This window comes from Eumetopias jubatus, unplaced genomic scaffold (assembly GCF_037043125.1).
Source record: "Eumetopias jubatus isolate StellerSeaLion01/CBP00866 unplaced genomic scaffold, mEumJub1_p1.0 scaffold_15, whole genome shotgun sequence".
NCBI lineage: Eukaryota > Metazoa > Chordata > Mammalia > Carnivora > Otariidae > Eumetopias > Eumetopias jubatus.
In genome coordinates, this window is record NW_028274821.1 from 94,321,049 (window position 1) to 94,348,912 (window position 27,864).

Here is a 27,864-nt window from a genome sequence, read left to right on the forward strand (position 1 = left end):
AGATGGACACAGCCTAGCACACACAGCCGGCCTGTGGTCCCTCAGTGGGCCCTGAGTCCCAGGGGTTGGGGAGAAGGTGGCAGGGAGTGCACACCCCCAGGGTGGGCAACATGGCACAAAGAAGCCCACTCAGGACCTGCCTCCAGGCAGGGAGTCCGGGCTGTGTGGGTGGGGCAGGGGAGGGGAGTGATGGACAGTCCCTGCCTCAGTACCCCCATCTGTCCCAACAGCTGCTTAGAGGGATGAGGCGCCCCACCCCCTCCTCCAGGTTAACCCGGCCACCTTCCCTTCACTCTGGGCTCAGCGCTCGGGGACATTGCATTTGTGCCTGTAAGGCAGAGACCATAACCTTGCATCAAGGGGGCCCATCTTCACCCCAACACCCCACTCCACATGTGCAGGCTTGCATGGGCTTTTTTGTTTATTTATTTAAAACAAACATCTGTGCGCTATGTACAGGTCCGGCTCCCGGGTGGGTGGGTGTGCAGGGGGCCAAGCTGGGGAGAGCAATGGCAGCTGGAGGGGGTGGGGAGGGGGTCTGGCCCCTTGCCGGCCAGTGGGTCCAGCTTCTCCATTCCTGCCACCCAGCCCACCACCTTGAGGCAGCCCCTCCCTGGCCCACGCCCAGGGCTTCCCTCAGGTGGGGGCCTCCCTGCTTGACAGCAAGATGAGGAAGCCTCTTCCTAAAGCAAAATAAATAAGGGCCTGGAGACAGGACCTACCCCAGTCCCCATCCTCAGCTCCAGACCGGCCCATCAGTACTGAGGATCAGAGAAAAGCCCATTCAGAAGCTCAGGCCTGGCCAGCAGAGTCTGGTAGTGCCTGGTGGCCTGTGTCACCCCAGTGGCCCTAGGGGTGGCGGGCAGAGCTGGAAAGGGGCAGAGACTAGGGGCCGGCCAGACCCCAAGGCTTTAAGGCAGAGCAGGGTGAGGGTGTGTGCAGCCCAGGGCCAGGCCAACCTTTGGCACAATCAGGGGAGGGCAGCGCAGTGGCCTCAGGCAGGGCTGAGGACGGGTGAGGGGCTGGAGGGCGCAGGAAACCCTAGGTCCTGGACCTCCCGTTCCAGGGCCTTGTGGGCGGGCACTGGGGGCACGGGGTGGGGCCTCGGCCACCGCCTAACTTCTGTCCCCACTGCATGTCCTTGAGCCAGCGCCTGGTGGTCAGCAGAGTGTGTCCGTGTTGAAGGAGAGCTGGGCCTGGTGGGCAGAAGGCAGGCAGGCCGGGCTTGGGGAGGCATCCACAGACACCCCCACCCCCCACCCCGGGTCTGGGACTGGGTACCCCTCCTCTGTCTCTCTGGAGTTCTCCCTCAGTGGTGAAGCCTCCTGTGGCCTCTGTCGGCCAGGTCAAGGGGCTGCAGTGTTTCCAGCTCTCCCCGGTCCCCAGGCTCTGTTCCCCCCTATTCTGCTCTGCCTGTCTCGGAAATCCCTCCAAGTTTCCAACATGTTGTGCGTTCCCAACATGTTGTGCGGTCTGCAACGAGTCTGTATCTGCCTGTGCCTGAGGCCTCCCATGTTTACCCTATAGCTCTGAAGTATCAGAGGAATCCCTCTGTCTCCCTGAGCTCAGGACAGCAGGAGTCCCCAGGCGACCCCTCCCCCACACCTCTCCTTATGCAGAACCTGAGCGCTCTGGCCAGACTGACCCTACAAAGGCGGCTCACCCGCTCCTCCTCGAAGCTGATGAGGCCCTCATCTTCTGTGTCCAGGTCCTCAGGCTCATCAGCCACAAGTGCCCTTAACTCTGTGGGGGCAGGCCGGGGCCGGAAGAGGCTAAGCAGGTGGCCCAGGGGTGACCGCAGGGCCGAGGGTGGCTCTGTTTCCTGTTGCTCCAGGTTGTCACTCTGCTTCTTGGCAAAGTTCACAAACACCTGGCAGACAGGGGCAGGTGGGTGAGCGGGGGCCAGCCGAGGCTGGCACCACGCCCCTGACCTGGAGCACTCACGTTGTCCAGGGTGGTCTGGCTGACAGAGTAGTCCTCGATGCCAAGCACACCCACCACCTGTTCCATCTTGCTGAACACCTGAGCCAGTGAGATGTGCTCTGACTGGAGCTGGTACTGCACCTTCGTGTGGTGACGCTCCTGGGGCGGGGACGGGGGTCAGAGGCTGCTCAACAGACCCCCAAGCCCTACCCCTGGGGCCCCACCCACCTTGAGCACAGCCTCTGGAAAGTTCCGGTTGAAGAACCGCACCACATCCTTCACGTTCTGGCTGCTCTTGGTCCTCACCGTGATCATGTAGCCATCTCCAAACCTGCGGGACAGGCCTGTGGCCCTGAGTCCCCAGCCGCCAGGGCAGCCCGTCCCCCACCTGCCACAGACCCCACAGCCTGCCACCCCACGTTGGCACTGCTGGCCCGGCTCACCGGTTCTTCAGGTGCTGGATGCTGCCCAGACAGCGCAAGCGCCCGTTCACCATGATGGCAAGACGTGTGCACAGCGCCTCACACTCCTCCATGCTGCGGGCAGACACACAGGCTGGTATGGGGGGGCGGGGCACTGTGGGGGGGGAGGGCCGGTAAGGGCAGGGACACACCTGTGGGACGTCAGCACCACCGAGCGCCCTGTCTTGATGAGGTCCAGAATGAGGTTCCAAAGGAAGCGACGGGCCTTGGGGTCCATGCCTGTGGTGGGCTCATCCTGGGGGCGGTGCTAGGCTCAGCCGCGGCAGCCCGCTCCACCCCAGCTGGCCCAACCCGCTGCCTGCGGCCCCGGCTCACCAGAGGGTGCAGATGGGCCCACCCCCCATCCCAGCTCACCAGGAAAATGAAGGCGGGGTACCCGATGAGGGCAATGGCTGTAGACAGCTTCCGCTTGTTGCCACCGCTGTAGGTGCCCGCGGGCTTGTCCGCGTACTTGCTCAGCTCCAGCTTCTCCAGGGCCCACTTCACCACCTGGGGGCGAGAACCGACATCAGGGCCCGCCCCTCCCGAAAGCCCCCCCCCCGCCCCCCGCCCGGGCGCCCCTCACCCGCGCCTCGTCCTTCCAGGGGATGCCGCGGAGCCGCGTGTACAGCTGCAAGTGCTCCCGGGCTGTGAGCTCGTCGAACAGGGCGTCGAACTGCGGGCAGTACCCCAGACTCTGCTGCACCTGGAGCAGCTCCTTGAGCACACTGGGGACACCGTGCCATCAGCACCGGCGGCCACAGTCACCCCACCCTCCCAGGCGCCCGCCCGCCTGCACCTGTGCCCGTTGACAAAGGCCTCGCCCCCCGTTGTGCTCTCGTCACCCGTCAGCATCTTGAAGGTGCTGGTCTTGCCCGCGCCGTTCACGCCCAGGAGGCCGAAGCACTCGCCAGGACGCACGCCCAGGCACAAGCGGTCCACCGCCAGGATGCGGCCAATCTTCCGAGACTTGTACACCTGGCGTAGGGGAGGGATCAGCCCATTCAGCAGGGCCAAGCACTCGCCAGGCCGCACCCCCACCTGGGCCCCGCCCCGGCCTGGAAACACGCCCCCATCTGCGCCCTGCACCCACCTGGAAACACGCCCCCACTTGGGCCCCCCCCACCTGGAAACACGCCCCCACCGCGTCCCGCCTCTGCCTGGAATCACGCCCGCATCGGCGCCCGTCCCCGCCTGGAAACACGCCCCCACCGGGTCCCTCCCCCGCCTGGAAACACGCCCCCCACCCGGGCCCCGCCCCTGCCTGGAAACACGCCCCCACCTGGGCCCCGCCCCTGCCTTGGAAACACGCCCCCACCGGGTCCCGCCTCTGCCTTGGAAACACGGCCCCACCTGGGCCCCACCCCTGGAAACACGCCCCCACCGCGTCCCGCCTCTGCCTGGAAACACGCCCCCACCGGGTCCCGCCCCCGCCTGGAAACACGCCCCCACCGGGTCCCTCCCCCGCCTGGAAACACGCCCCCCACCCAGGCCCCGCCCCTGCCTGGAAACAGGGCCCCACCTGGGCGCCCTCCCGGAAACACGCCCCCACCGGGCCCCGCCCTGGCCTGGAAACACGCCCCCATCTGCGCCCTGCACCCACCTGGAAACACGCCCCCACCGGGTCCCTCCCCCGCCTGGAAACACGCCCCCACCTGGGCCCCGCCCCCCCGGGAGCCCCACCGGGGCTTGGCCCACCTTGGTCAGGTTCTCGATCTTGACCATGTCATTGTCAGCGTCCCCCCGCAGCACCCGTTGCCGCTCGCTGGCCACGTCCACATCGTCCTCCACGGGCTTGGTAGACACTGGCATTCGCCTGTGGGGACAGGGCAGGCCGGGCCATCCATCACCCAGTGCTCCCCAATTTGCCATGGCCCCCACATCTCCTGGCACTCCCCAACTCACTGTGGCTGCCTCAGGGACTTGTACTGGCACATGATGGTGAGGAAGAAGCCGACGAAGCCTTCGACCGTCATGGCCACCAGCCCCCTGGTGACAATGTCCCACTCGAACGGGGACTTCATCTTGTCAAACTGGCCTGTGGGGCAGCCGGCTCAGGGCCTGTGCCTGGGGAGGCTCCCCCCACGCCTGCAAGTCCCGATCTCTGGGGACATGACCCCGTATGGCACCCGCGCCCCGCTCACCGATCTTGGCGTAGTACTCGTTGATGTACTCGTTGTAGGCCATCTCCATGAGCCCGTGGCCCAGGTTGTAGTTAGGGAAGATGAGGAAGCAGCTTTTAAGGTAACTATTGACCACCTTCAAGTCCTGGGGGGGGGTTAACAGGGGGTCACGGGCACAGCCTGGGCTCCGCCACCTGCCATGCCCCGATGCCCGCTGTGCCCTGCCTCCCCCCTGCCCCCTTGCCCTGATGCCCGCTGTCCCGCTGCCCGCCGTCCCGCTGTGCCCCGCTGCCCCCTGCCCTGCTGCCCGCTGTGCCCCGCCACCCCCCTGCCCCACCTTGTCATGCTCGAAGAGCTGCAGCAGGAAGGTGGCCACCGTGGCCGTGATGCCGATGAAGAGGTTGATGACAATGAGAAACACGTAGGCTGAGCTGGGTACCTCGAACCAGAAGGAGGCCGGGTACATGATGGGGGTGATAGACCACCTGCGGGTGGGTGGGTGCAGGCGTCACCAGGCGGCCCGCCCCCACCCCAGGCCCCCTCCCCCGCCCTCTCCCCCTTACCCATAGAGCAGGAAGAGAGAGAGCACGGCCGGGAAGTTGGTGGGTGACGTGTAGGCCGGCAAGTCGAACACAAACAGGATGATGACGCAGCAGGTGGCTGGGACCAGGTAGTTAAGCTACCAGAGCAGGAGTGGCAGGTAAGGGGCCCAGGGGCAGGGGCAAGGGGCCCCAGGGCAGGGGTGAGGGCTCCAGGGGCAGGGCTGAGGGTCTGGGGCCAGAACTGGTGGGCCTGGCAGGAGACAAGGTCGTGGGACAACACGGGTCTAGGGGTAATGGGAACCCCCCTCAGCCATGCAGGGGGGGGGCACACCATGTCCCACACGTAGTTGGCGAGCCAGTAGATGACAGGGTTACAGCCGCTGACAAACTGCAGGTGCTTGGCCTTGGTAGACTTCTCGGCCACCAGGAAGACCACAAAGCTGGCTGGCACGAAGGACATGGCCACAATGATGAAGATGGCGATGACCACGTCCGTGCCCTGCAGCCTGGGGGCAAGGCAGCCATCAGCCCCTGCCGGGCACCGGGTCCCGCAGCAGCACCCCCAGCCTCCCTGTCCCCGTACACACAGGTAGTCCAGGGAGAGGCTGGCGCTCGTCTTGTTCATGGGGTGGTTGGTGACAGTGATGCCTAGGGCACAGGGGAAGGCAGCCTCAGGGACCTGCTCCGTGCCTGCCCAGCCCTGGCCCCGCCTGCCCCACCCCCCACCTAGGCTCACCATAGGCCGCTGGGTTGCCCTTGCCCTTGGGCAGGTTGGCGCGCAGAATAGCATTGTTCAGGCTATTGAGGTAAGTGGGCATGCTGTGGTAACCCTTGTTGTTGTAGAAAACCTGGAGGGACCCAGAAGTGCCCTAAGAGCCCTGTGGGTTCCTGCCCACATCGGGCGAGAGCTGGGTGCCCCAGGGCCTGGGCTGTACGGCTCACCTGGGCTGCCCTGCGCACCGCGATCTTCCGCACCATGACTGGGGCCCGGGCACCAAATGATGCTGGGATGGACTTCTGGACATTGCCAAAGGTGATGGCCCCATACCTGGGCAGGCAGGGCGAGGGGCAGTGAGGCCCGGCATGCGGCGGGTGGGCCGCCCCTTCGCCCACAGCTGGCACGCAACTCCCGCCCTGCTCACCGGTGCAGCCGGAAGCGGTCAGAGGTGAAGAGCAGGTACTCGGAGACATTGTGGCCAGTGATGTCCGTCAGGATGTCTCCTGTGACCACCCGCATCTGGGGTGGATGCCCACCCACACCCCCTGGGCAGGAGAAGCCAGTGCCTTGTGCAGAGCAGGTGCAACGGATGGGCTCCCGCACCAGGCGTGGCAAGGACGGTGCCGACGTCCAGTTGTCTGTGGGCGCAGCAGGTACCGTCAGCTTAGGCCCGCGCCTTCCCCTGCCTCCCACCCCCGGCAGCCTGCTGGGCCCATACCTGGCCCAGAGGTAGGGGGCAGAGAAGCATTCCAGGCCTGCAGCGGGTCCTCCTCTGGGGACACAGGGGAGTCAGACGGAGCGGGGGAGGGTGGGGGCGGCACGAAGTTGGACAGCGGCAGCCCCTGCGTGAAGGACTCCAGGCACATGCTGTCGAAGAATGTCGCGGCCAGCAGGCGGGACTCGCCACTGCTCAGGTTCAGCACGGGCCCCAGGGAGCCGTTGGCCGGAGACTTCAGCACACAGGTGGCACCCACACCCGACGGCAGCCGGAACGTGCTCACCAGCTGCTGGGGGCTGGCATCCGGCGAAGGTCGCAATCTGGGGAACGCGCGGTGTGAGTCCGGGTGGGGAGGTGCCCACCCATCTCCGCGCCCTCACCCAGCCCCGGCCCGCCACAGCTGCCTGGCAGGCGGCCTCACCGGTACTCCTGGCGCTCCTCATTGGCGTAGGGGATGAAGTTGCCGCGGGGCTGGGTGTAGTTGTGGTACTGGGAGGGTGACAGGACCAGTGGGGGCAGGTCACCTGGAGGGGTGCACGGGGAAGCCTGAGCAGGTTCTGATTGCCTACTAGCGGCCCCCGGGCCCAGGTCCCTCCTCCCCAAGACCCTTAGGGTCCAAGCTTGGGGTCCGGGTCCCAAGGAGGCATGAGTCCCAGACAAGCTGTGCAGAGTGCCTGCCAGTCTCGGATGTAGTGCCCAGGCCCAGAGCGGGTGGTTCCCGCTAGAGTGGGACGCTGGCCCCCGATGTCCCTCTGCCTGGCCTGGCAGCCGTACCAATCTCAGGGACGGAGAGGGCCACGGTCATGGCCACACAGACAAAGAAGGCGGGGAGCAGGATCTGGGAGGAGAGCGCCTTCGAGTTGCGGCGGGCGCAGTGGAAGCGCTTCACCAGGAGCCCGTGGAACTGGCGCACCTTCAGCCACCAGCCTTCCAGCTTGCGGCTGCCCTGGCCGACCCTCGTCAGGGCCTCCGCCTCAGCTTCTGCGCGGGGAGCGGGGACTGAGCAGGCGGCCCCGCGCCACCCTCCAGGGACCCTGCCCGGCCCCGCCCGGCCGCCCCCCACCTTGCAGGCTGACGTCGTCAGGGTCCTGTAGGTTGTCAGAGAGGGGGCGGTAGTCGCCATAGCCATCCACGTGGGTGGGTCCCTCCTCACCACGGGCAGAGCCCACGGAGGATGCGGACTGCAGGGACGCCTGGGACTGCGCCAGCTCCGTGCACCGGGCCAGGCCGCCAGCGAGCGCCGCCCCCGGCGAGGCCGGGCGCCCCGCCCCCGGCAACGCATCCTTCCTGGACTCTTTCACGTCTGCCGCGGCCGAGGGGCCAGGGAGGGGGAGAAGCGGGGCTCAGGCCTGCCTGGGACCCCAGTCCCCACGCTCACCCACCCACCCACCCTCAGCCCCACTTTGCCAGGGGGAGCCCCAAGTGCCATGGCACCTACCTGCCCAAGCTCCTCACCCCCGAGTCAGCCTGGCAGGGCATCACAGCACCCTGTTCCCACCCAGAGCCCTTGGTCCCCAGAGACAGGAAGAGTGAGCAGCCCCAGCCCAGGTTCACGCCCCGGGGCTGGGGCAGGACGGACGAGCAGCTCGGGGACCTCTCACCCGCCTCACTGTTCTCCAGAGACTGGTCCTCCTCCGACACCTTGAGGAATACCTCCTCCAGCGTGGTGTCCATCAGCCCGAAGCTGCTCAAGTGCAGCGCATCCAGACTTTGCTCCAGGTGCTGTGAAAGGACTGCCCATGACCCACTGCAGCACGGCCCCCCGCAGGGATGCCCCCTGCCCCTGTGCAGACCCCGCCCCTGAGCCCACTCCACCCCAACGCCTGGGAGAGACCCCTGCCCCTGAGCCCTCCACCCCAACACCTGGGAGAGACCCCCGCCCCTGAGCCCGCTCCACCCCACGCCTGGGAGAGACCCCTGCCCCTGAGCCCTCCACCCCAACACCTGGGAGAGACCCCCGACCCTGAGCTCGCAACACCCCACACCTGGGAGAGACCTGCGCCCCTGAGCCCGCAACACCCCATGCCTGGGAGAGACCCCCGCCCCTGAGCCCTCCACCCCACGCCTGGGAGAGACCCCCGCCCCTGAGCCCGCTCCACCCCACTCCTGGGAGAGACCTGCGCCCCTGAGCCCGCAACACCCCATGCCTGGGAGAGACCCCCGCCCCTGAGCCCTCCACCCCACGCCTGGGAGAGACCCCTGCCCCTGAGCCCTCCACCCCAACACCTGGGAGAGACCCCCGACCCTGAGCTCGCAACACCCCACGCCTGGGAGAGACCCCCGACCCTGAGCCCGCTCCACCCCACGCCTGGGAGAGACCTGCGCCCCTGAGCCCGCAACACCCCATGCCTGGGAGAGACCCCCGCCCCTGAGCCCTCCACCCCACGCCTGGGAGAGACCCCCGCCCCTGAGCCCTCCAAACCATGCCTGGGAGAGGCCCCCGCCCCTGAGCCCGCTCCACCCCACGCCTGGGAGAGACCCCCGACCCTGAGCCCGCTCCACCCCACTCCTGGGAGAGACCCCTGCCCCTGAGCCCTCCACCCCAACGCCTGGGAGAGACCCCCGACCCTGAGCCCGCTCCACCCCACTCCTGGGAGAGACCCCTGCCCCTGAGCCCTCCACCCCAATGCCTGGGAGAGACCCCCGCCCCTGAGCCCGCTCCACCCCACACCTGGGAGAGACCTGCGCCCCTGAGCCCGCAACACCCCACGCCTGGGAGAGACCCCCGCCCCTGAGCCCTCCACCCCACACCTGGGAGAGACCCCCGCCCCTGAGCCCTCCACCCCACACCTGGAAGAGACGCTCGAAGGCCCCCTTCTTGGCGGCCTCGCTGGGCAGGATGTAGGAGAGCTCTGTGCTAGTGTCCGAGACCAGCAGGCAGGAAGCCACGTGCTTGCGGATGAACTGGGAGACCTGGGGTTCTGAGCAGCTGCTCAGCTGGGTGCGGCCTGGGGGGCTGGCTGGCAGCCCTGGCTCTAGGAAGGGAGGGGAATGCAGAGGAGCCAAACTCAGGGGCTGCCAGAGGGGGATTCTCTACGGGGGCTCAGCCAAGTCAAGAGGGGGCATGAGAAGAGGGAGCCCCAGGCCCGACCAGGTGCGCTAGGCTCACTGGGGCAGCAGCGGGGGCCACCGCTTAAGCTCACTGGGCTTGGAGGAGGGGTCCTGGGGTGGGGGGGCCCCAGGTCAGCTCAGGCAGCCTCTGCACAGACCTTGGGGGTCCCCAGGCTCAGCAGGCCGCTTGACCAGAGTGAGCCGGTAGCCGTCGCCGTAGGCGCCCTTGAGGAAGAGTGGGGAACCACAGCACTTGAGCTTCCCATGCGAGATAATGGCGATGCGATCCCCGAGCACGTCAGCCTCGTCCATGTGGTGAGTGGACAGCAGGATGGTGCGGCCTGGGGGAGCCCAGGATCGGGGTCAGGGCGCTGGGCCGGGTAGGGCCAGGTGGGGGCCACCCACACCCACCCCACGCCCTGCTCACCCGGCTTGTACTTCAGGATGAGGTCCCAGATGGCTCGGCGTGCGTAAGGGTCCACGCCTGCGGTGGGCTCGTCCAGGATGATGGCGCGGGAGCCGCCCACAAAGGCGATGGCCACAGAGAGCTTGCGCTTCATGCCACCCGACAGCGTCTGCACCAGCGAGTGCCGCTTATTGGAGAGCTCTAGGTCCTCGATCATCCTGAGGGCCACACAGCGTGGGAGTGGGGGCGTGTAGGGCCTGGACCTTGGGAGCCAGCGATGCTGGGGTCGCCTCTGGGCCCTGCCCTGCCCCAGCCCCTCGGCCCCCTCCCCACCCCACCCCACCCACTTGTCCATCTCCTTGCGGATCTCCTCCTGGGCCATGCTCTTGAGCCTCGAGTAGAACCAGAGGTGCTCCTCCACCGTGAGCCGATCAAAGAGCACGTTGTGCTGTGGACACATGCCCAGGTTCTTGCGGATCTCGTCCATCTCTGTGCGGATGTCGTGCCCGTAGATGGTGGCCGACCCCGAGGTCGGCGGGAACAAACCAGTGAGGATCGACCTGGGCAGGCATGCAGGGTCATGACCCCCACCTCCTGCAGGGAGCCCGCCCTGCTGCCCACTTGGTGAGGGCTCTGCCCTGATGCTCACATGGTAGTTGTCTTGCCAGCCCCGTTGTGTCCCAGGAAGGACACCACCTGGTTCTCGTAGAGGTTCAGGCTCAGCCTGTTTAAAGCCAGCTTCTTATCGTTCTTGTAGACCTTGGTGAGCTTGTCCACGCAAACTACCAGCGGCAGGTGGGTAGGCTCCTCCTCCATGCCCCGCATCTCCTCTGCACCAGGGCGGCGGGTCAGCTAAGGCTGCCCGGGGCCCCCAAAACCCAGTGACTGCCCCAGCCACCACCCTGGCACCCGCCTCACCCAAGCGCCGGCTCTCCATAGCACAGGCCTGGTCCTCCTCCATGACGCTGAGCCGGGGGGCGCGTGCCCACGGCCAGCTCCACTCCCAGGCCTCTGCGCGCCCGCTGCCCAGCCAGTAGGACTTCTGCAGCGGGAAGTACCAGGGCCGGGGCAGCCCGTACATGCCTAGGGGTGGGGGGAGCAGAAGGGAGGCTGACCGAGGGCCGGGGTTGCTATCCAGCCTGGGCCATGTGCCCGCCACCCACCCCAGGGAGCCACGCACCCTCTCCTTTCCCCCTCCACAGGGTCAACTGATACCTGGGTGCACGGCCTCAATGTACCACGTGAGCACGCCATAGACAGCCGCGTCCACCACCAGCATGGTGACAGCCAGAAGCAAGTTGAAGTCATCGCCTTCCACAGGGGACTGGCTGAACGTGTGCCACTGGATGCCCACGCCTGCCACCTCGTACAGGGCAAAGTACTTGGAGCCCAGGCCGAAGGCTGTTGTGGACATCAGGGACTGAGGGGACAGCGGTGTCAGCGGGGGGAGGAGGCCGCGCCCCACCCCCACCCCGGCTGCCCATGACCCTCACCGCAATGCACTTTTCAAAGGCGGTAATCTTGTCGTGGGCCACCTCCTCGCGGATCGCCACGTACATGTAGGGCACGTAGCTCAGGAAGTAGATGATGCCGCCACAGGCTGAGGCCAGCTTGGCCTTGGAGTACAGCACAGACACCAGGAAGCTGGGCCACAGCCGGGGGGGGGGGGGCACGGGTCATCAGCCACACCCGGCCCCCGGTGCAGAGCCCGTACCCCTCCCGGGACGTCCCTCCTGCGTGTGCCTGGGTTTCTGGGTGAATGCAAGGGATACTCTGCCAGGACCCAAGCGAGGCTCCCTCTCGGCCTGCTGCCAGCCACACGGTGCTCACCAAAACATGATGGTGGCCACGGCATAGACGGCCAAGAAGAGCCAGATGATGAGCACGTGGCTGTGCATGAGGACCTGGCCGTACTTGAGGATGGCCGTGAGCGCCGTCACGGAGATGGACAGCTGCACAAAGCCGGTGATGAACCAGGCCACCCAGTGCACCGCGTTGTTCAGGCCCATGGTCTTCATCACCTGTGGGCAGGTGCACAGCAGGCTGGGGCAGGAGGCCTCGGCCCTCGGGGTGGGACGGCTGGAAGGAATGACCTGCCTCCACCCTGCCAGCCAGGCCCCGCGGCGGGACAGGTGCATGCAGCCTCCCCTCCACCCTCATTCCTCCCCACCTCTGCCCCCCACCTCCACCCCTCCATCCCCCCACCTCTGCCCCCACCTCCACCCCCTCATTCCTCCCCCACCTCTGCCCCCACCTCCACCCCCTCATTCCTCCCCCACCTCTGCCCCCCACCTCCACCCCTCCATCCCCCCACCTCTGCCCCCCACCTCCACCCCTCCATCCCCCCACCTCTGCCCTCCACCTCCACCCCTCCGTCCCCCCCACCTCTGCCCCCACCTCCACCCCTCCATCCCCCCACCTCTGCCCCCACTTCCACTCCTCCATCCCCCCCACCTCTGCCCCCACCTCCACCCCTCCGTCCCCCCACCTCCACCCCTCCGTCCCCCCACCTCTGCCCCCACCTCCACCCCTCCATCCCCCCACCTCTGCCCCCACTTCCACTCCTCCATCCCCCCCACCTCTGCCCCCACCTCCACCCCTCCGTCCCCCCACCTCCACCCCTCCGTCCCCCCACCTCTGCCCCCACCTCCACCCCTCCATCCCCCCACCTCTGCCCCCACTTCCACTCCTCCATCCCCCCCACCTCTGCCCCCACCTCCACCCCTCCGTCCCCCCACCTCCACCCCTCCGTCCCCCCACCTCTGCCCCCACCTCCACTCCTCCATCCCCCCACCTCTGCCCCCCACCTCCACTCCTCCATCCCCCCACCTCTGCCCCCCACCTCCACCCCTCCATCCCCCACCTCTGCCCCCCACCTCCACCCCCTCATTCCTCCCCCACCTCTGCCCCCCACCTCCACCCCTCCGTCCCCCCAACCTCCGCCCCATATCCCATCTCCCCCACCTCCACCCCCGGCCCCCCCACCTCCTTCAGCCGGTGCTCCTTCTCCGCTACAATGTGCTGGATGGTCATGGCCACCGAGTAGACCCAGGAAATCACCATGCAGAGTGGCATCATGTGCTCGATGACAAACAGGAAGCTGGGGTCGGGGCAGGGGCGTGAGGGGAGCGGCTCAGCCTAAGCCCCAGCCCCCAGTCTCCCCCACACACACTCACTCATCTCGGGTGTAGCAGGGATAGGGAAACATCTGTACGTAGTTGCCAGGCTCCACCACGTCGTGCCCCACAAAGGTGTTGATGATGGCACGCTCCATCATGTCTGCGGGCAGGAGGGGTCAGCCATGGGGTAGGGGGCGGCCAGGCCCTACCCCCGCAGCCCCAGGAGCGGCCCTCACCCTGGATCCAGACGAAGCCATACAGGAAGTAGAAGCGGCCGCCCGTGTTGGGACCCGGCCGCCAGTAAGCCCGGCGGATCTCATTGGTTTTCTCAGTGAAGCTGGAGTTTTGGCGGATCTTGTAGTGTACGTGGGGCGGCAGGGAACCGTCCTTGCGGGTCTGGAAGATCACGCCTGGGGACAGGAGGGGCAGGTGGAGGGGCAGAGCCAGGGCTGGCTACGGGGTGGGGGGGACAGTAGGGGCCTGAAGGGAGGGAGGGAGGGGCAGGGACAAAAAGGGGGCGGGGGCTGGCTAGAGCAGCGCTGGGCGGGGCATGAGGGGCATGAGGGGCGGGGCCAGGGAGGGGGCGGGGCCAGGGAGGAGGTGGGGCCGGGGTTGGAGAGCTGGGAGGGGGCGGGGTGTGAAGGAGGGGGCAGGACCAGGGGCTGGGGCAGAACTGGGGAGTGAGGGGCGGGGCCAGGGAGGAGGTGGGACTAAGGCGGGGTGACGTTGAAGAAGGGAAAGGGGCTCAACGGGCATGGAAAGCGGTAGGGGAGGGCTGTGATGGAGGGAGCCTGGAGGCTGGGGCTGGGCGGGGAGAGGCAGAAGAGCAAGGGTTAGGGGGACCAGCTCACTGGCGAACACGGTGACATTGTCCTGGTAGGCCTGGTTGAGGGTATAGTTGACGATGCTCTCTTCATCGGGAAAACCCTTGAAGATGTCCACACTCACCTGGGGGGAGGGGCATCGTTGGAGCTGGTCCTGGGCACCAGCGGAGCCCGCGGGGCCCGTCCACCCCACCTTGGACATGAACTGGATCCAGCCGCAGGCCGCGTTGTCAATGGTGTCCAGCTGCTGCAGGAGGGCCGAGCCGTTGGGCAGGGAGAAGTTGTCCTGACGCAGGGCAGGCGGTAGCTCCTCCAGGGACAGGTTCAGCGCTTCGGGGTGCAGCCGCAGCTCTGCCACATACTGGGGGGGGAAGGACTGGCTCAGAGGGTGGCCCAGGTGTGGCCCCTCCCCCACCCCAGCCCAGCACCCCCAGCACCTGCTGCAGCCAGTGCAGGTGCTGCTGCAGCCTGCCCTGCTCCAGGAAGCTGCGGATCTCGGCAGAGATGTTGAGCCACACTTGGGCATAGTGGGTCACATTGCCTACAAAGGCAAAGGTCTCGTTGGCCTGCAGAGGGTGAGGGCATGAGTCATGGGGCTCATGGGAAAACTCCAGCCAGCAAGGGGGTTCTCCATTCCTTTGTCTCCCCCAAGGCCAGTCCTCGCCTACAGCCAATCTTGCTCTGGCCAGACTTCCGCCTGCGCGCCTGAAAACTTTCCCTCCCCACCTTCCTGCAAGGACCCACAGAACTGGCTCTGCCCTGGCTCCCAGGGCTGCCTGGCTTCCCGCTTCCCCCATTCACCTCTGTTGGACCTTCCTCCACATGTTCCTTGAACAGCCCTGACACCTGGCCCTCCTCTCCCCCCACACTCATCCTAGAGACCCCTCCACAGGCTCTCCCCTTCCTGGGCCACTTCCAGCCCTAATTTCTATTTCTCCCAGACAGGACTTCTCCCCTGGAATGGCCACGAACATCTTGCCCTCAGCTGGCCCCATGTGGCCCCTCCTCTATCCAAACCAGCACTGCCAGCCCCGGCCATTCCCAGCCAGGCCAGGACCCTGCACCTGGGCAGGACCCAGCCTGTCCAGGACATCCCCACAGCAGCCCCCAAGTGCCCCTGCACTCCGAACGCCCTCCGACAGTTCTCCACTCCACCCCCCACCAAGCCAAGTCAGAGCTCAAGTGCCAGGGCCACAGCCCCCTCCCATGACAATTCTACTGACCCCAGTCTGCACGGGGTCTGCACTGGGCTCCTGGCTTGCAGAGCCCCTCTGGCCTGCTCCTTCAGCTTCTGCCCCAGAAGGAGGCAGAAGGCACATGCAGCTCAAGCCCCCACCGCGGCAGACTGGCGAACCTTGAGGATGACGCGGTCTGCCTCAGATCCCGCCGGCGCGTACAGGATCTTGGGATTGCTGGTCATAAGGTGCACGAGAAGGCCCAAGTTCCGCTGCTCCTTGCTCGTGAAGCCCAGGGAGCTCATGTTGCCCTGCCGCAGCGCCTCCGGCTCGATGGTGCTAGCACGGGGTGCGGATGTTAGGGGCGCAGCTGGGGGTCTGCCATGGGGATCAGGGCGGGGTGTCCGGGGTTGGAGGCGGGGCTTCAAGAGCCGACAGGGCAGAAGCTCAGGGCGGGAGTGGTGCATCGGGAGGGGCGGGACATGGGGCCGGGATTCAGAGTGGGTGCCAGGTGTGTGTGTGGGGGCGGTCAAAGCCCGGCCTCGGGGTCAGGCCCCGCCCCTGTCTTCCTGTCCCCTTTCCCTGCCACCCACCTACCGGTTGTTGCCACACAGGATGGGCTGCAGGCCAGCCCAGAGCTGCACGAAGGCGGAGCACTGACCCTGCAGCGCGTCCGAGGAGGCCGGAGCCGCAGCGGACGGGGCGCCCTCCTCCACGGTGGAGTTGGAGCTCGTGCCCCCCGCAGCTCCGGTGCCGTTGGCCATCCTTCCAGGGCCGCTGGCTGGGGGGCCTGGTGCCCGGCGGGCGCAGGCGCCCTGGGGCAGCAGCAGGGCCAGGGCCGAGAGGACGTCCACATCCTGCAGAACTTTTTGGGCGTCCAGCAGGTCCTCCAGCAGCGCCTGCAGTCGCTGTGGGGGTGGCGGCTGCTGCTGGGGAACCGAGGCGTTGGGGGCGTCCAGGCCCAGCTGAGGGGAAACGGGGCATGTGGGGAGATGCAGGCCCAGGAGAGGGAGCAGGGGCTGGGGACTGATGTGAAGGTGTGTGACTGAGGTCAGGGGTGGATGGAGGACACAGGCGGGGATGAGAGAGGTTGAGGGAGAGTCTGGCTAGGGGCATGGGGGAGGACATGGGGCATGGCTCCCTGGGGGTGCGTGGGACACCCAACCACAGGCACACCCCACTCGCAGCCTTGGGCCCAAGGAGCCCCAGCATCTCCCCCAGCCCAGGCGGTGGGCCCGCAGGGCCAGCAGGCAGGCAGGCTCTCACCTGCTGGGCAATCTTGGCCACATCCAACTGGTTGTGGAGCTCAGCAGCCAGCCCAGAAAATCGCTGGGCACGGGCTGCAGGCTGCCCACTGCAGACAGCATCCCGGTAACCCTGCAGTGCTGTCTGCTGACCCTGGGACACAGTGAGGATCCGGCCTAGCTCCCCAGAGCCCCGTGTACAGGTGAGTTGTTCCAGCAGGGCAGGGGCCAACAGCAGCTCCTGGGGGCGGGGTGCAGGGAACAGCTGGGGAGGGACCCCAACCAAGAGGGAACCGAGGCCCCAGCCCAAGAAGGCCTCGGGTCTGCCCTGCCCCACCCCCTGCACCAAGTCTGAGATAGCCCAGGCGCTGTAATGGGGGGTGGGGAGGGGTGGACGCACATCACTATCCTGCCCTCCCCCTCCTCATTCTAGCCACAGACTCCCAGGGACCTCCCTCACCCCCAGGAGAGGCTCAGCATTATCAAGGGGGCGCCTTTCTTCACCCTCTCAGGCAGAAACACCCACCCGGGGGCAGGTGGCGTGTCCCCACCCCACTAACAGGTCCCCTCACCTCCATCTGGAATAGGGGATTGCCACCCAGGCGGCTCCAGGGCTGGTCCCGACCCCTGGGGAGTCCTGACCCCACATCTAGGGCAGGCGAAGGGCCAAAAAGCAGGTGATAGACCTGGGTGTAAAGGGGGTGTGGCTCAGGCCAGGGGTTCCCAGAACCCAGCCCCAGGGCTGCCTCAGAGCTCCGCACCCTCCCCCCCTTGCTCTCCATTCCTACGAGCAGGGGAGGGCAGAGAGGCTAGCCCAGGGCCGGGAGCCACCCCAAGAGGAGACACATGCTCGCTGAGGACGCTTGTCCCACTCACCTCAGGCAGGTCCACCTGGGCAGCCAGGAGGGCCTGAGCTGTGCTATTAGGTAGCGACAGATTCTGCACCAGAAAACGCCAGAGCTCCCGTGGGTCCCTGGCCACCGAGCCCAGGGAGAAGGAGGACACTGGACAGGCAGAAGGACGGCACTGAGGGCCAGCTGTGCCCAGGGTCAAGGCACCCAGAACAGACGCAGAGCCGAGGTGCCCGCACCAGACCCAGCCATATGGAGGGCAGCTCAGCTGGGTCCGCCTGAGCACGTCTGCCCCAGGAACCCAGAGCGACGGCTCAGATGGAGGCCCCAACACTGGCCCGCGGTTATAAGTGACCAAGCTGGGGTTTGAACGCAGCTGACGTCAGAGCTTGGGCCTCGAGCCCCCCAGCATAGGCACAGCCCCAGCTGCCCAGGGCGCACCTGTAGGTCTGTCCAAGTGGCTCTCCCAGGTGTCCGGGCCGGAGCGGAGGGCCTCCAGGTGCTGGCGCAGGGCCTCGAGCTCCGAGCCCAAGCTGGGCCGCGCAGGGTCGAACAGGTTGCTCTCCTCCACCACACGGTTGAGGCGCTCCAGCAGCTGAGTGACCCTGCACCACCATCGGAGGTCACCCACTGGCCTCTGCGGGGGCAGGGGGCGGGGAGGGAGCGGGGGGGGGTGGGGGGGTACTCACGTGGAGTTGGCGTACTGCAGGAAGCCAAACTCGTCTCGCTGGCCATCCGGGCACAGAGACTGCATGACAGGTAGGATGCCAGCAGAGGTGAGGGGCGCGGCTGTGTAGAAAGCTGCAGGGGGGTGGAGGGGCGGTGGGGGCAGGTGAGAGGGCCCGAGGGGCGGAGACGTCAGGGGAAGGAGTCGAGAAAGGGGAGGAAGATGAAGGCCAAATAAAGAAATTTAGAGAAAGTCAAGGAGGAAAAGCAGCTTCGGGCAGCGGACAGGGGGCGGAGGGCCAAGAGTTCTAGTGCAGATGACCCCAGCAGGTCAGAGGTCAAAGGGTGTCTGGTCATCCCTTCCCCACAACTCCCAGAGTGTCCCTCTTTCCTCGGCCAGCCAAGGCCAAAATGCCTGACCCCTACCCTAAGAATTCAGGTGTGGCACTGCCCACAGAGCCCAGGGGAGCATGTGGGGCCCCCACTGGGCAGTGACCTCTGACCTCTCTGGCCAGTTGGTTAGCAGAGAGAATGCAGGAGCCCACGGGGGTCTGAGAGGAGAGCAGCCAGGTGACCTGGCCCCAGCCCTGCAAGGCAGGGCCAGGCAACCCCACAGAGAGACGGATGCCCCCCCCCCCAGAAGCTTGACCTGGGAGCCACCCCGTGGCCCAGGCCCCCTTGGGTACCCACTGCCCCCCCGTCCTCCAGTGCGCCAGCCGTCCCTGACCATGGGCAAGGGGTTCTGCAGGACGCAGCCAGGCCAGGAAAGGCTGTTAATGCAAGCGGGGGCGGGGCGCGCTTAGGCGGCACCAGGAGGGCCGCTCACTTACAGACTGCATGCAGGCCCGGGAGGAGGACCAGAGACCATGCGGGGGAGGGGCAAAACAGAACAGAGGAGAACAGTGAGGAATGGCCACCATGGCCAGCCCCGTCCTCAGGCCCAGCCAGGAGGCACGGCCAGGGACCACACCAGGACAGCGTGGGAGCTGGGACACGTGTATGGTCACGTGCACCCAGGACAGGCACGCACGCATGATGCAGTGAGGACTGCCCGCCCAGCTGTGCCCTGGGCCCCCCCCCACTCCCCCCAACCAAGGACACTCACCTTCCTTCACAGAGATGGTCGGTTTCTTCTGCCGAAGCCCCAGCAGAATGAAGAAGAGGACCAGAGGAATGAAGATCTCAAAGGCCAAGACCCACTGGAAAGGGTGGGCTGAGTAAGGCCACCTGCCTCCCACACCACTTGCCCCGGGCTGGACAGGACAGACCCACACCCTCCTCTCGCCAGGCAGATAGATGTCTTTCTGGCAGGCAGGGCCAGCCCCACCCAGCCTGGACCCCACATACCTCCCACAGGAACTACAGAAAGTTAACCCAGGCTCTCAGGGCCAACAGAGTTGGCCTCCCCTTTCTTCAAGGTCCTTTTCTATGGGGGCGAGAGCATGAGTGTTGTCTGGTCCCAGCAAATCCGCTCTCCCACACCCCCAGCCCAGATTCTGTGTGCCGCAGTGATTTGCCAGCAGGGACAGACCAGTCAGCTTGTGGTCTACTATGACCCATGAATCTGCCCAGCTCAGCTTCTCCTTCCCCACCTTCTCCTGGCTAGGATCTTGGAGGTGGTCCTGGACCCCAGCTATGGCTCCCACACTCCCCCAGTGTCAGCCCCCCTCATTGTGACAGCCCATTACACCCCACATGAGAGCCTAGGAAGACAAGGCCTGGACAAGGGGAGGCATGGCTCTAGCCTAGGGCCCTGAGCCTCCAGGAAAACCTGCTCAGAGGTCTGAAAGCCCCGAGTGCCTCCTTCTGCCCTGGCCCCTCTCCCTCACTCCACGTGGCTCAGGTGGGCTCGGCAGCCCTGCCGGCGCTCCCCAGAACTCTTCTCTATTCCCAGGACTGCTCCTGCCACCCCCAGCTGGGCACCAAGGTGAGCCCTGGCAGAACCTGCTCAGAGAGGGGAAGGAATGCCAGAGGCCCCAGAGCCCCAGCCTTCCTTCTGTTTCACCTGGAAAACGGGAGGACTTCTCACTCTCTGTGACACCGTCACCTCTCCTAGCTCAGGGAGGGAAGGTGGAAAGAGGACCTCAGGCGAGCTGCTCTTTGGGGAGCCCCCCCCCCGCTCAGCCCAAAGACACATCCTGACCCTCACCCCCACCAGCTCTTCTCAGAGGACCAGGTTTCCTTCATCCTCACCCCTGCCCCCAGACAGACTCCAGAGCCGCACCCCCCCCCCAGCATTCCGTCTGGCCCAGGGCCCGGGCTCCCAGCCCCCCAGCGTGGCACAGTGGCTGTTGTTTACATGCTTTGACAATAGTGCTCTGTGGTCTGAAACACCCCACTGTGTGTCCGCACCCCATGCCCGCCCCAGTCCGTGCCAGCCTCCACCCCCTCCCCGAGCCAGGATCCAGCCCAGGGCTAGCCGAGGAGGCACCATGGCACCCACAGGGCTGGGGACAGGCACCTATGCCACACACACATACACAGAGCCAGGGTGGCTGCACGTGAGGCAGGTGGCCAGGGTCACGGCCAAGGTACCAGCCCCACCCACACCTGCCCTGCCACTGGGCACCTCCACCGTGTAACTGCAGCAACAGGCCTCGGCTACCTCCTCATTGCTATAGCAACGGCCGCCGCAGGAGCTGCTGGGAAGAGGGAGGCCTGCTGGGCGGGCAGGCGGGCAGAGGGGCATCTGGTTACAGGCAGGGAGCACAGGTTCCTTGCCCCTTGCACCCCACTAGGGGCCCACAAGGTGGTCAAACCCCGGTGCCCTGAGATTAGTCCAGTGCCCCCATGTTGTTCCCGGAGCCTGGGTGCCCACACTGGGCCTGAGCCCCCTCTTGCTGTGTCAAGGGGAGAACAGAAGAGAACTGAAGATGGAATGGCCTCTTTACCCAGTGATGAGGCCCCAGCAGCCCCAGCTAGGAGAGGACAGGCGACACTCACAGTTGGAGAAACCCAGGCACAGAGGTCCTTGGTTCCTACCCTCCAAACCAAGCTTTCCAGGGGGTGCACCCCCACCCCCCAGAGAAGTGCATAGCATGCAGAGCAAAACCTCTGTTGGCCGAGCCCACAGGTCTAATTCTGAAGCCCAAGACCCTCCCCGGAAAGGGGGAGCCAGCAGGAGTGTGCCAGGCCTCTGGCTAGCCCCAGCCCCTGCCCCATAGCACAAGCCCAGCAAAGGCCTCAGCCACCCTGGAGGAAGAATTTCTGATTTGCTGTGGTCTCAAGCCAAGGACCTCCATGTGGCCTAACCAGCCCCTGGTAGTGCTGCTGGGCAGGGGCACAAGAAGATAAGATTCTAGGGAGGGCTCCACCTAGCAGGTGGGGGCCACTCCTGGGTGTAGGGCAGTGGAGACACCTCCCACCTGCCTGCCAGGTGCCCCACAAGCCACTGCTCCCTTCCCTGAGCCTTGAGATCCCCAGTGGATTCAGGGGCCCTCATTCTAGCCTCTGTTCCCAGCCCCTAGGGGGCCCTTACTGCCAAGAACCCTGGGGCTGATACCAGTGCATGCCCGCATCCCAAACCCCTCCCCCCGCCAAGCCCTGCCCTGGTGTCCCCAGGAACCCGAAGGCTGCAGGCCCGATCCATGGCACCCAGAGCCAGCCAGCCCCAGGCACGTGTTCCCCGCCAGGCTCAGGTGCCCAGAGGAGTCCTGCCAGGCCATGGTGATGACGGCCACCCTGCCGTGTCTGCGGTCCCGGGTTTCTCTTCCCGAGGAGGGACCCTGGCAGGAGCTCATCGGCCCGAGGGGACTCAGAGTCAGGTGGGAGAGGAGCCTCTCAGGCCCCAGGTGGGCAAGAGGATGCTTCCTCCTTAGGCCCCCCACTCCGTACCCCAGCCTCTCTGGGCCTGGTTGTGGAAAATCCCCAGGGCCCATTCAGAAACCCAAGCTGCCCAGGCTTCCCTGTGCTGTCGGCTGGGCAGGACAACAGGAGATGCCCCTGCCTTTCCCAGGGCAGGAGCGGTGAGGGCCAGCATGATGACATCCATACGGCCTCAGGCTGGCTCCTCACCAGGGCTTCTGTCCCTGACAGCTGCTGTGTCCTGCACCCTCAGGCCCGGGGCTGCCCCAGGCACAGGGCAGAGGGCTGGGGTGCTTGGTGGTCACAGCTTGGAACAGCAGGACCCGGCTCCCAGGGGAGATCAGAGGGTGGATCAGCCTCAGGGAGGACTGCCCCAAAGGACAAAAGGGTTCAGGGGTGCAGACTGGCCGATGCTGGCACAGCAAGGACATTCCCGTTGGTGAGAAAGCAGGAGCAAGGGCTAGGGGACTCGCGGGAAGGGTGAAGAGGAGGGGGAGGGGGAGGGGGAGGAGAGCTGTCTGTCCAAGGGCAGAGGGAAGGGGCAGGGTCCCTGCAAGGGCTCCAGGGGGGCTGGGCCCAGAAACCAAGGACCTTCTGGGCTGGATTAGAGTCCCCCATGCCAGCCCTCTGTCCCGGGAACGAGGGACTCCCGCGACCCCAGAGTCCTGGGGCCGCTCGCCCCCCTACTCGAGCCGCTAGCCCCGAAGAGCGCGCAGGGCGCCCATCCCCGTGACTCAGCCGAGCACCGCGAATGTCAGCGGGCGCGGGCCGCGCGGGCTGGGCACGGCCGAGCCCCCTCCCCGGAGGCCGGAGCCCGCAAGGACGGGCGAGGTCCGGCGGGGTGGGGGCTCGGGCCCTCCGCCCCCGGGGCCCGCCCGGGGTCTACGCGCGCCCGGCCCGGCCGCACGTGCGCGCGGAAAGCGCGCCGCTGGACCTCCCGTGCGCGCGACCTCCGGCTCGGGGCAGGCCCGGAGGCGCGCGGGGTCGCTCACCGGGCTCCGGCGCTTCAGCGTCACGTTCTTCCAGAGCAGCAGCTGCAGCTGATGCAGGAAGCCCATGGCGGGGCCGGACTCCGGCCGCCTTCGCGCCGCGGCCAGCTCCTCTGCGCGCCCCGCCGGCCCCGCCGCCCGCCGCGCCGCTCGGCATCGCCCGCGCGGGGCGGGGTCTGGGGCGTCCGGGACCGGCTCCGCGCTGGCTCCGCCCCGGCGGCCGCGGTGACAGCCACTCGCGGCCGCCCCCCGCCCGCGCCGCCCCCGCTTAAAGGCGCCGCGCTGAGCCCACCGCCCGGAGCCGAGCCCGTAACCCCCGCCGCCCTGCCGGGCCATTCCTGGAGCGCCACCTCTCCAGCCACGGGTGGATTCGTTGGTCGCCCCCATCTCGCCAGGCGTTGAAGTGACGTGCACCAGAGCTCACATCTAAACCCCCGACTCACACCCCCTCTGGGGTGCTCTTCTCCCAGGGGCATGTGGCCGGCGCGCAGCAACCCCCATTGGAATCGTCCCGCAGAGGCGCCCCAAGATGGTCACTGGCCCCCAGGGCGCCCTGGGAGGATGCTGAGGGGGTGCACGACCTCCACCCGCCCACGCAGAAGTGCTGGGGGCAGGAATTTCATCCGGACGTCAGAGCCAGGTCCCGGTCCCCAGGGTCACTGCCCGGCTGGAAGGGGGTAGCCGCCCGCACGTGGGGAGGGGACAGCTCAGTCCTGGCTGGAGATCCCACCTGTGCAGGGCGGGCAGTGTCTGCCCTCCAGTCTTCAAGAATCAGCGTTCCGGCCCAAGCAGGTGCTTCCTGACCCACGCCACTTAAGGGAGGAGTGGGCGCTTGTGAGGGGGGGCTGCAGGGGGCCTGTCCCACCGCTGTGAAAATTCCCTGCGTCCCTTGGGAATGAACCACTTGGTGACCAAGTGGCAAGATGGGCCTGGCCGGGCTCTGGCCCAGGGAAGCGGTTCCCTGCAGGTGGGGTAGACAGGGTGCTTGGGGAGACTGAGGCTGCCCTTCCGTGAGTGGCTCATTTCTCTCCCCACATCCAAGAGCCAGTCAGGCCCCTGCAGATGGAATTTGGAGTGGAGTGAATTCTGCAGAGGCTGTTTGGTGGCTGGGGGAGCAAGGCTGCAGTGTCCCCGGGTGGCCAGCAGGGGAATGCAGAGGGCAGGGAACCCTGGTGGGTGGCTCTGAGGGCCCCTCCCCAACGTCAGTCTCCCCACTTGCCAATGGGAGAGGCAGGTCATCTGATGTCCAGTGGGGGGGACGTGCACATAGGGGGTGCACATAGAGGCTCCCCTAAATGAATCACAGGCCTGGGGGACCACAGCTACCTGCCCCTTCCCCACTCCTTCTTTACAATCCCACATCCTTCTCCCTGGTCAGCACGTGGGGCTAGGGCGGGGCAGGAAGTCACTGGCAGGGCTTTCACACAAGCCATGGTCAAGGGGGAGGGCAGCTTCCGGCCTCCACCTGCCACCCACCCCCATCTGGGGCAGGGACAAATTCTGATCTCTGCCCCTGTGGAGCAGCCTGTTGGGGCCCCGATCTGCAGCACCAGCTTCACCTCTCACAGGGGCTCGCCTGGCTGCAGCAGCATGCTCGGGACCCCCTGCCGCCCGTGTGGTCACCAGCCACCGGGCAGAGCGAGCCCTACACCACGGAGCAGATCCTGCCACACGCCAGACACCCTCCCAGGGCCTTCAAGACAAGGCGCCTTTGACACCCCCAGCCGGGTTTCAGACCTTGGCACCCCCTACTCTTCACCCATCTCGGCCTTTTGGGGGTCAAGGAAGGCTCCCCAGTGCCGTGCCGTTCATTTGGCAGGGGCCGAAGGAAGATGGCAGGCCCTGCAGTGTGGGGGAGGGTCTCTCAAGCACGGGGAGCGCAGAGGCCTTGAGGAGGAGCCGGCGGGATCCCATCAGGACAAGGAGGCCTGTGTGGCAGGGGGATGAAGCGGCAGGGGGAGGGCAGATGGGCCAAGACTCAGCGCGTGCCCTTCTTGTCCTCCCTTTCTTTATTGACCACTGCCCCTCCCAGAGCCTACCGCAGGCAGCAACAAGGCCAACAACCTGGCTTGTTTGTCATGGTGTCCGCAGGGCCTGGCTCCAGCACGGTGGAGGGTGTGGGTGATGTACCTGCACGGCCCAAGCCGAGGGACCTCGGTGACAGAGGAGGTCTGGGGGCCCAGTACTTTCCCCTACAGACTGCAGGAGGGCCCTGCCTCTGGCCTCTCCCAGCCCGTGTCTGGGACAGAGGATCCCCCTGGGATTTTATCAAGCTGGGGAGGGAGGTCCTCGGAGGTCCTTGGGGGCCTGTATCTTTGATCATCTAGCAACATGCACCCCCACTGACTCCCCGCTCTCACCTTCACCCCCGAATGCCTCTGCTCCAATGCGCACCAGCCTCCTTCTTGAGGCAGCCTGCCCAGACCAGCCCACTCCCCCCGACCCTTGCTTTCCAGTCTCCAACCCCAGCCTCTGCACTAACCAGATGGTGGCCTGTGGGGGCCGGATGCCCGGTGGTTTGATTTCAACACCCAGCTTTCCACCCATACCACCGGCACCCAGCCACCCTCCTCTGCCTCCTCCTCTGGCCAGAGCTCAAGCTTGGAACCAGCCCTTGAGGTCCTGGTAGACCTGGTCTCGAGGCAGGCGGGGGTACTGGGTGCAGATGGCACAGAAGCGCTCCCTCCAGTCCCCAAACAGCCGCACGCGGAGCCGGTCTCGCCAGGCAAAGTAGCGCTGATAGCGGCTCTCGTTCATGCCAACCAGGAAAGAGGCCAGCTCTTGGGCTGTGCCGAAGTCGTCCACGTGCACGAAGGCATCGGCGGGTGCAAAGGCCTCGTACATGGCCCTCGGGGGCCCCAGGACCACAGGAACGGTCCCTGCTGCCAGCGCGTTGCGCCAGAACTTCTCGGTGATGTAGTCTCGGTGCTGTGAGTTCTCAAAAGACAAGTAGAAGAGGTACTGGGCCACGGTAGGCAGCAAGCAGTTGGCACACAGCGGCTTCCTGTTGGCACGGCCGAACACATCCACCTGCAGATGAGGCACCAGCTGCCGGTACAGGTGCACGCGCCGCTGCCGCTCCTGGAAGTTGCTGACCACCCAGGCTGCCACCCCCTTCTTGGCCGGCAGTGGCGGTGCGGGCCCCTTGTGAGGCTCCAGACGGCCGTAGGGCACGAAGATATCGGAGTCTCGGCGGTAGCTCAGCACCCAGTTAAAGATGCCGCCGAGGCGCCCAAGGCCGTGGGTGTGGCTGGGTGACTCCATGGAGGCCCACACCCAGGGCTGCCCCCGTGGCCGCTGGGCCAGGGGCAAGCGGGCCCGCTGGGTCTGCAGCTCACGGTGGTGGAAGACCACAGCGTCCGCGATGGCCAGCAGGCTGTGGTTGGTACTCAGGTGGCAGTGGGCCACCCCGTAGCTGATGCAGGTGTTTCTGGGCAGCTCTGGGGGCTGGTCCGTGAAGGGCCAGTGCCAGATGAGGATGGTGAGCGTGGGTGGGGGCGCAGGGCCTGGCACAGGTGCCGCCCGGACTAGCCACAGGAGCCACAGGGCGGGAAGCAGGGTGGCTCCAGCCAGGGCCCCCAAGGCCCGAAGCCTCCAGGAGGGGCCGCACCCTACACAGGACATAGAAAGAGACGCGGTCTTCCCAGGATTGCCCTCGGGCCCATCCTCCCAGCCCGTGTCTCCCCGAAGACCAGACACTCACCAGTATTATTCATCCGCAGCGCCCAGAATCAGCCGCCCGGGACACCGGAGGATCTCAAATCACAACAGCCACTAGGCAGAGGTGCCTGCAATCACAGCTGAACCCCACGCTCAGCACGACCTGGAAGCACTGCCCTTTCATCTGCCCAAGACGAGATGAGAGACCGCAAGCGATCTTCCTGCCCCTGCCCCGCCCCTGCCCCCCCCCCCCCCCCGCCCTGGAGGCGACCTTTGGCATCAGCCACCATCCTCACCCCACCTCCCACTCTAATCCTCTGGCTGCTGGGGTAGGAGGGGCACCATCCCCAGCCCAGTATCATGCCCCCCCCACCCCTGCCGGGCTCCGAGAGGCCTGGGGATGACCAGCTGGGCAGGCAAGTCGAGGACACGCCGTCCCAGGCGGAGGTGGCCCCTGGACATAGGGACCCAGTCGCTGCCGGCCACCAGGCCTGGAAGGCAGGGCGCACTTTCCCCAGAGGCGGCGGCGCGGAGCCCCAGGCCAGCAGTGCCCCTCCTGTGGTGGCATCACCCACTTCCCCTGCTCAACGGCTGCTCGTGCCGCTCCCAGACCTTCAGACTGCAGATGTGTTGTGCTCAGCTCTCTGCCAGGAGGCTGAGGTTTCTCCCTTGCCTCCTAAGTGGGCTACCCCACCCCCACCTCACCCCTGCCACCTCTAGGACACCGTGTCCAGAACCCAGGTCCCCAGTGGGGGGGGGGTGTCTCAGTCCCAGGGTGGGCTGCAGGGCCCACGGTGCTTTCTTTCCTCACCCAAGGACACGTGTCCACAGAAGTCCCAGGGTCCTGGCCAGCCTGGAAAGAGCTCCTGCTCCTGAGGAGCGGGGATGTGGGCAGAGGCCTGCCGCCAGGGACTCCAGGCCTCCTCCTCCAGGCCCAGGGTGGGGGTGGGGACAGAGAGGGGGCTTTCCAGCCTGGAAGGGAAGGAGTCGTCGTGTCCCTGACCCTGGCAGGTAGGGAGCTGGTGCCTGCTCCCGCAGAAAGAAGGCAGAAGTCCAGAGGTCTCCTTTGTCCTCCCCTCCCCTCTGACTGGCCCTGGGGGCCCAGGCCTGGAGGTCAAGTTCCTTCCCCTTCTGCTCCAGTTCCTCTGAGCTGCAGATACAGTAAGTCAGCATGATCAGACTTCCCCGAGCTCTGGCCTGCTCCCCACTCAGCTGAGCTGGTGCCGTCAGCTTCCTTCCCCCAGGCTGGACCCTTCTCAGTCCTGGAGTTGGCAGGGTAAGGACTGGCTCTCACACTCAGCATCCAGAGGCCTCGGGCCGCTCACATTCTTGAAGTCTGGGGAATGGGGGTCGTGGAAGGAGGAGCAAACAGGAACCACGGCCTGGGTTACCTGCCCCTCGCCATCCTTGGGGCCTTCCACCACCCTGTGGTCCCCCCCTGCTTCACCCTTGGGCGCCTGGGGCTGCTGGCCTCCCCCAGCTCCTGCCCCTCAGTGAGGACCAGACTGCCATTAGGGTGGAGCTGGGCGGCTGGCATTGCACCCCCGAGGATACAGGGGCCAGGCAGAAGAGGAGGAGCGGCGCATCTCT

At 66.4% G+C, this 27,864-nt stretch overlaps 2 protein-coding genes across 3 annotated transcripts; both read right to left on the reverse strand.

Annotated features, from left to right (window-relative positions):
• Nucleotides 1-448: 448 nt before the first annotated feature.
• ABCA2 (ATP binding cassette subfamily A member 2) lies at nucleotides 449-22,752 on the reverse strand. Of its 2 annotated transcripts, none has more exons than XM_088018922.1 (48): nucleotides 22,618-22,752; nucleotides 18,927-19,020; nucleotides 17,845-17,956; nucleotides 17,597-17,760; nucleotides 17,181-17,308; nucleotides 16,877-16,990; nucleotides 16,327-16,545; nucleotides 15,658-15,986; nucleotides 15,240-15,399; nucleotides 14,323-14,451; nucleotides 14,079-14,246; nucleotides 13,913-14,009; nucleotides 13,298-13,471; nucleotides 13,119-13,221; nucleotides 12,928-13,042; nucleotides 11,773-11,963; nucleotides 11,436-11,586; nucleotides 11,158-11,362; nucleotides 10,861-11,025; nucleotides 10,592-10,772; nucleotides 10,290-10,502; nucleotides 9,964-10,160; nucleotides 9,695-9,877; nucleotides 9,276-9,460; nucleotides 8,087-8,207; nucleotides 7,549-7,788; nucleotides 7,260-7,466; nucleotides 6,907-7,009; nucleotides 6,486-6,805; nucleotides 6,192-6,405; nucleotides 5,992-6,097; nucleotides 5,786-5,897; nucleotides 5,637-5,697; nucleotides 5,381-5,555; nucleotides 5,071-5,186; nucleotides 4,845-4,992; nucleotides 4,529-4,652; nucleotides 4,290-4,422; nucleotides 4,083-4,200; nucleotides 3,184-3,362; nucleotides 2,971-3,112; nucleotides 2,760-2,894; nucleotides 2,537-2,640; nucleotides 2,367-2,459; nucleotides 2,152-2,254; nucleotides 1,945-2,082; nucleotides 1,664-1,870; nucleotides 449-1,196 (listed from the first exon to the last, which is right to left on the reverse strand). In XM_088018922.1, exons 1-48 carry the CDS (start codon nucleotides 22,681-22,683, stop codon nucleotides 1,161-1,163), a joined length of 7,278 nt encoding a protein of 2,425 aa, XP_087875048.1. In that variant the 5' UTR covers nucleotides 22,684-22,752; the 3' UTR covers nucleotides 449-1,160. The 2 variants fall into 2 exon arrangements, with proteins under 2 accessions (XP_087875048.1, XP_027950420.1); XM_028094619.2 differs by having other exon boundaries at nucleotides 15,658-16,025.
• A 1,853-nt stretch (nucleotides 22,753-24,605) lies between these two features.
• Nucleotides 24,606-27,390, reverse strand: FUT7 (fucosyltransferase 7). The gene is made up of 3 exons (XM_028094641.2): nucleotides 27,086-27,390; nucleotides 26,318-26,458; nucleotides 24,606-26,225 (listed from the first exon to the last, which is right to left on the reverse strand). Exons 2-3 carry the CDS (start codon nucleotides 26,328-26,330, stop codon nucleotides 25,210-25,212), a joined length of 1,029 nt encoding a protein of 342 aa, XP_027950442.1. The 5' UTR covers nucleotides 26,331-26,458; nucleotides 27,086-27,390; the 3' UTR covers nucleotides 24,606-25,209.
• Between the last annotated feature and the right edge of the window lie 474 nt (nucleotides 27,391-27,864).